The sequence below is a fragment of the Panicum virgatum genome, chromosome 8N (assembly GCF_016808335.1).
Source record: "Panicum virgatum strain AP13 chromosome 8N, P.virgatum_v5, whole genome shotgun sequence".
Lineage (NCBI taxonomy): Eukaryota > Viridiplantae > Streptophyta > Magnoliopsida > Poales > Poaceae > Panicum > Panicum virgatum.
Genome location: NC_053152.1, coordinates 49,364,914 through 49,371,881, shown reverse-complemented (window position 1 = coordinate 49,371,881; position 6,968 = coordinate 49,364,914). Strand labels below are relative to the sequence as shown.

The following is a 6,968-nucleotide window of genomic DNA, read 5'->3' as shown; positions in this document are numbered from 1 at the left end:
TCTTTTTCTTCGCCATCTTCTCCATCCCAACCGCACTCCCTCTAATGAGTGTTTTGTACCCAAGCTCATAGAGCTCATGTACATGCTCGGCAATCTTGAGGTGGTGGTATAGCACGGCCCTTGGATATTCTTCATCACTTGAACTTGATTCATCATCACTATCTTCCTCATCCTCTTCTTCTTGTTCACTTGAGCTTGATGAGTCTTGTAGCCTTGGTTGGTGCTTGCATGAGTGCTTGGCGGCGAGACTCTTTTTGCTTGAAAAAGAGGTGGACTCTTGCTCTTTCTTCTTTGTCATCCCCATACTATATTCATGGGCGATGATTTGATTGATGACTTGGTTGGGTGTAATCTTGACCAAGTCTTCTTTTTGCAAGAGAGCGTTGATGATGTCATAATCGGGCTTGCGAAGGCTTCGGAGGATCTTGCGGTTAATTTCTTCATCTTTAACTTGATTGAGACCTAAGGCGTTGATTTCATTGACAAGAGTATTTAATCGTGAGTATATGTCATGAGCATTTTCATTGGGAAGTTGCATAAAGCTACTTAGCTCCTCGCCGAGAATATGATATTTTTGATTGGCAACATCCTTTGTGCCCTCATGATTCTCGACAATTTGCTTCCATAGCTTATGAGCATTTTCATTAGCAAATACACGATTAAACACACTATCACATAGAGAAGACAATAGAATTGATTTTGCAATGGCATCATATTGTCTCTCGGCCTTAGTCTCATTTTTCTTGCCTAATTCGGTGACACGCCAAACATCAAGCCCACGGGCTTAGAGATGTGCTTGCATAAGCACTTTTCATCGTGGAAAACCCGTGCCATCGAAAAACGGAGCCCTATCGGTACTCATCCCTTCCCCGGACATGATACTCACTCGACGGTGAAGTCGACGGGTCTCCTACGAGCTTTCTCACAAATTTACTAATGGAATTGGCTAATCCTCGTAAGAGGTGTGAGACTAAGCTCTGATACTAATTGTAAGGATCACCGGGGTGTCCGACCCTAGAGGGGGAGGGGGTGAATAGGGCCGCTAATCGCTTTCTAACCTAGGGCTCAATCTATTTGCATAAGATAAACCTAACACGTCTTACACATGCTAGTTATGACTAAGGTTTATCTATGCTACTCTCTACTCACCCCTAAAAGACTTGCAACCTATAGCCAATCCTAATCAAACTAACTAGAAAAGTAAAGACACGCAAGATAGAGTAAATGTGGAAACGTAATACGGTAAGTAAAGAGGTAAGGGAGAGATATGCAAACTCCCGTGAAGACACCAAGACACATGATTTAACGTTGTTCGGTTAGGACACCAAGTCCCTCCCTATGTCCACTTGTCCAACACGAACAAGTGTGATGCCGAGTCTCTTCGCTTGATCACCGTCTTGCGTTCGCCACCAAGGCTTTCGGCAAGCAAAGGCTAAGTGGCGCCAAGTCACCAAGACAAGGCCACCGCCACCGTCTCTCTCGAAGCGTCACCAACGGCACCGTCTTCACTATCGGAGCTTCTCACCAAGAGGGGTCTCCTTCCCCGCACAAAGTGACGTTGCCGCTCCACACCAAGTCGGAGGGTCACAAGACGAGTACACAGTTGCTTGCGCAGCAAAACTTTGCTCATGGGAGCTCTCGCAAGAACTAATCCCTATACAAGTGCACAAAGCACTCTCTCAAAGCTTCTCACAAGCTAGATATGACACTAAGCTTTGCTAGGATGGTTGGAGATGTTAGTTTGCTTGGGCAACACTTCCTTCAACTTTTCTGGCGTCCAACCATATGCAGCAACCTGCCTTGGGGGTATATATAGCCCACACACCCCAAAAGAGCCGTTGGGAAAGGCTGACAAAATTCCTTAACGCCGGTTAAACCGACGCTCCATTTTTGTCATCACCGGTTCAACCGGTGAATGCTATTTCCCAGCAACTAGCCGTTACTACTCCAACGGCTACTTGATCAATTGCACCGATGCTCTTGAATTCATCGTCAGTTTAACCGGTGAGTGCAAGTTCAGAAACCCCCTAAAAAATGGAGTCTCTGGACAACTGCACCGACGCAATTGATCGGTGTATCATCGGTTCAACCGATGTATGCATTTTCCTTGGTCTTCTTCTGCCGTTGCACCGACGTATTGTCTTCAGGCATCGTCGGTTCAACCGACGCTAAACCCTAGCCTCAGCTTCTGGGTCCATTGCACCAACGCCATCATTCTTCCCATTGTCGGTTCATCTGGTGCACTCTGCTGACTGAGTCTTCTCTGAACTCAGTGCACCGGTGTGTGTAATTTGCCTCACGTCGGTTTAACCGGTGAGTGCAAATTACCTCTGTCTTGGTTCTTTCTACCTGATTTCTTCGGGGTTTAGTATCTTTTCATCCCTTGGACCTATAAGCCTGATAATGATCATCTTAACACATATATTAGTCCAAGTGTTGTGTGTGTCATCAATCGTCAAAACATTATATTGAAATATGGCATGAGAGGCCATTTTCGCTACAGTGTCTACTACTTGGTCTGTATGATTACAGGTTAAAGCACCTTGCTATACTCGAAGAAATAAATACAGCTACAACTCCAAAGTTTTACTTCAGCTACAATGATGATTGGAATAACTAAGATGATGACTATGGTGTTAGCACAACATTCAATGTTGCTGACCTAACACCATACTTTGGCCTGGAAGAATCAGAGTCGAGAATGACTCCTTTTCAAGAGGGGGAGGATGATGAGGCCATCTCAACTTAACAAGATATAAACCAAGCACATGATGTGAAAGATATCAACCAAGCAAGAGAACAAGTGAACATTGGACCAATTACACGTAGCCGAGCTAACAAACTACAACAAGAGGTGAACGCGCTACTTTGTAAAATTCATTTTAATATTAATGAGAATTGTATACTGTCTAAGTCGTGAATGTTGTTATTGCTCAGGTTCACCAAGGAGGATGACAAGAATACAGAAGGAGAAGATTACAGAGAAGGACCACACTCGAACCCGTCCATTGTTGCAGAACAGTCTGAAAGAATCAGTCATAACTTTTGATTCCCAAAAGTTATGTGGTCAATGAGGACATTTTCAGAAAGCTTATCAAGTCTACTTTCCAATGGCATACTTGCAGAGTACTTTTGATTATCCAGTAATGAGATTTGAGTAATTTAGTGAAGACTGGTCAGAATGTCAACAGTCTGTCAGACGTGCAAATTCCCATACAAAACTGTACCACTGTACAATGTTTCATGCTTCATGCTGCACATGGTTGGAAATCTTATCACGTTAGCTTTCCAATGCAACAAACCTCATATCATTTAGACTTCCCAATAAGGAGTTATGGCCGATTTAATGGAGACTACACAGAAAACCAACAGCCACGCGAGGCTCCTCGGGTTTTCAATTCGTGGTGACTTTTGAGTTACCATAACTCCAGAAACTCCAAGAGTCATTTACACCCAACAAGGAGGGTTGTTCCTTGTATAAGTACTCCATGTATCTCCGAGATGAATCAAGACTTTGATTATTGAAATTCAGAACCCCTTTGTTCAGCTGTGTGCTAACAAATTCAGAGAGTGATCTCTATCCCTTTGCTCTTGTGATTTCCTTCGCGGGATTGCAGAAGCGGCGGCTTCATCCGCTCCCAATTGGTGCTCCTACTCCCTTCAAGGTTTGCCTTAATTGATTGTAGGTTGTGTTGGTTGGTTCTTTGAGAGTGTGGTTGGGCGAATCCTCGATTCAGGTTGCCGGTTAAAGACTAGTTGGCTTCGAGTTTTATTTGCCAGGTTGCACTAGTTACTGCTGCTTGCAGCAATAACTCCGGCTGTTCTACAGCTAGTTATCAAGAACAAGATCCTACGTCGTGAAGATCCTACAGCAAGTTCGTGAAGATCCCAATATTACTAATTTTCATACCTTCTCCACTTGCAGTGTGCACTTGATCTCGACCATTGTACTTGTCACGAACTGAAAGCTTTTCTAGTTCACCAGTCACGTGATCAGAGGCACCACTATCCGCATACCAGTTAGTGTCATACCCATAACCGGATGTAGCAGTGCCTGCTGTCTTGTTATGTTGATCATCTTCATCATCATCATAGCGGTACCAACATTGTGGAGCCTCGTGACCTACTTTCTTGCAGATTTGACACTTTGGTTTGCTTGTTGAACCGCTCTTCTTAGGTGCATTGCCACCACTATTGCTGTTGTTGCCACATCCTCCATGACCACGACCGCGGTTGTTGCCACCGCGGCCACGATTGCCACCATACCTTCCTCCACCGCAGCAGTGTTTGCCGAGGATTGGTATTGACCTCCTTCTTGGTACATGTCTAGGCGAAGATCATAAGATAGGAGTTGAGAAAGTAGATCTGACAATGAGATTGGCTCCACACGGCTAAGCATAGACGACACAAAAGGATTGTAGTCGTAATCTAGTCCGTTCAGGATATGGGAGACAACTTCATCGTCGTCGACAGGCTTTCCAACAGCGGCAAGTTCATCCTTGATGCTTCTCATCTTGTTGAAGTATGCTGCGGTGGTCATGCCACCCTTCTTCAGATTGGCGAGCTGCATGCGCAAATTTGTGACACGCGCTCTTGATTGCGCCGAGAACATAGTCTCTAGCGCCTTCCATGCTTCAGCTGACGAAGTCATGGTTGCTACTGCCGCCAGCACATCTTTGGTGATGGAGTTGAGCAGGTAGCTAAGCAGTTGTTGATCCTTTACGTTCCAAGAGGTATACTCCAGGTTGCGGACCATCTGCTTCGTCTTCTCGTCTTCCACAGTTTTGGGCGGTGCTTGAGAGGTTCCTTCAAGAATCTCCATGAGTTCAGCACCACGAACGGCAGGAAGGAATTGAGCTTTCCACAAAACATAGTTGTTGCAAGTTAGCTTCTGGGACCGAGCTGGATAGGTGCTGAGCTTGACGAGGACGACGCCATGGCCACGGCTGTAGATGTATCTAGGAAGAAGACGCTCTGAATACCATGAAAGAATTTGTGGGAAACGTGGTTGCTTATCTCAGCACACCACGGGCTACGTGTTTAAGTACCAAAGACTCTGAGTTGTTTACAAGGCAAGCTATCGTAGATTGATTCAGCTGTGATCTATGATATACGTATACAACTAGGACTCATGATATACGTATACAATCAGGACTCATCTATAGTTGAATCAATACTACTCAAGAATATTCAGGAAACCTTGTTACATACGACATGATGCATATCGTTTATTCTAACAGAGCGTCCATGCATGAATCACACAAACTGAAGCCAAACCAGGCGCTTTGAAAGGGTAGAAGCTGCCAAGCCTATGCTCCAATAAGAGCCACAACGGTCTACCACAATATATAGCTTATTAAAATTACATCACAGAACACACCGTTGGTTTGAAAATTACCAGGTAATAATCCAGTAGTAACCATCATTTTTTAAAAGCTACTCCAGTAACCATATTGAACCTGTCGATCGATGATTGTAACCCTCATATAGCGAGTGAAACCTTTAGGGAATCAAGAACATACAGTCCACCTTCCCTGAGGCGAGCTTTGCCGACGATCATGCCATCAACTCCACTTGTGACACGGCACTCACCGCAACCAAACCCGATGCTGTAACCTAGCTGAGCGAGCTGGCTAACTGACACCAAGTTCGCTGTGAGCCCGGGGACGAACCACACATCAGGAAGGACTATCGCATCCGTGACGACAGCGCCCCGGGCACGGACCGGCATGGGCACCATGTCGACCGCATGAACAAACAGATCATCATGCTCAGTTACGAAGCCAGAAAGGAGACTGCAGTTCCCTGTTGCATGGTGCGGAGCAGCAGTTGCTAACGCCCAAGTAGCTGATGTCTTTACCGCCACTGCTTTGATGCCACGTCCAGGTTGTCTGCAGGAATCATCAAGAAACATGTTAGTACTACTTTATGAAAACAAACAATGCCTTTCATGATGTTGAATTCAGAGTATGCAAATAGGAATTACGCAATATGAATAATGTATCAATGCTGTTAATTTTGTAAACCTTGGAACTAAAAGTATGCAAGGGGGAAATGACGCATACATTATAAAAGGCTGCCTGGGATGTGGTGGTTCATTTTCAGTCCTTCTGGCAATGCCTTTCCTGATGTTGAGTTCAGAGTCTTTTCCTTCGTTAGGTGACCCTGACTTCGGATTAGCAGAAATCAACCCGGTTTCACAACCATAACCATTGGACCAAGCAGACAGAGATATTTGATGAAGTGCGTGGAATACACTGATACATTAATAAAAGTTTCAGCTTATGCAAGTGTACTATGAAATGCCATGACAAATTATGGATGGTAAAGTACGATTGATAATAACGGATTGGAATGATACTGAAGTGATACCTCAAAGATTCTGGTACATGTGTCACATCAGAACAAGTACGCATTTGATTACTCTCCAGGCAAAATTCATCTATGTTACATGGAGAGTTGCCACTGTGTGGAAAAAACGAATCAGATTTTTTGGGCCAAAGGAAAACTGCAGCGATGGCCTAATTACATGAGTATGTTCAGAGATGTAAACAAAACAGTCAAGAAAAAGTGGAGCCAGGTCTTGAGTAGCATTGACAAAAATAGCACAAGAATATCTGGACAGTCAAGGCAACAGTTAAATAATCATTCTGTGGTTATGCAGTTAAATATTTGTAATTAATGTAACACATATTTTGTGAGGAGCTAATAGCAAGTAATGGATTTATTTTGGGTAGGGGTAGGCACAAGTTAATTCTCAAAGTCCTGTTCTAACAAAAAAAAATACACCTACCTACTCCATCTATTTCATTATTAGTTTTGTTCTTCTAGTACTTTGTCCCAAGTCAAACATTTCTAACTTTCAAGTTTAGTTTCTATAAAAAATAGTATACTTTACATCATAATGTTTATTTTCTCAGATTCACCATAAAAAATAATCTCATAATATCAATTGTGTGTTGTTAAAC

At 43.7% G+C, this 6,968-nt stretch overlaps 1 protein-coding gene and 1 non-coding gene across 2 annotated transcripts; both read right to left on the bottom strand.

Moving 5' to 3' along the window:
* Positions 1-4,335: 4,335 nt before the first annotated feature.
* LOC120687103 lies at positions 4,336-4,474 on the bottom strand. The gene has a single exon (XR_005680599.1). It is a non-coding gene; the product is annotated as a small nucleolar RNA Z247 (small nucleolar RNA).
* Positions 4,475-5,077: 603 nt separating this feature from the next.
* On the bottom strand, positions 5,078-6,459 carry LOC120685598. Its single transcript, XM_039967605.1, has 3 exons — positions 6,373-6,459; positions 6,066-6,257; positions 5,078-5,891 (listed from the first exon to the last, which is right to left on the bottom strand). Exons 1-3 carry the CDS (start codon positions 6,414-6,416, stop codon positions 5,483-5,485), a joined length of 645 nt encoding a protein of 214 aa, XP_039823539.1. The 5' UTR covers positions 6,417-6,459; the 3' UTR covers positions 5,078-5,482.
* Positions 6,460-6,968: the final 509 nt, after the last annotated feature.

Bases quoted from the DNA above. Each gene is read 5' to 3' on its own strand.
- LOC120685598 (XM_039967605.1), bottom strand. From the start codon at position 6,416: ATGCGTACTTGTTCTGATGTGACACATGTACCAGAATCTTTGAG. The intron at 6,258-6,372 runs GTATCACTTCAG...TTAATGTATCAG, and splicing joins CATGTACCAGAATCTTTGAG to TGTATTCCACGCACTTCATC. The intron at 5,892-6,065 runs GTATGCGTCATT...TGATTCCTGCAG, and splicing joins CCCAGGCAGCCTTTTATAAT to ACAACCTGGACGTGGCATCA.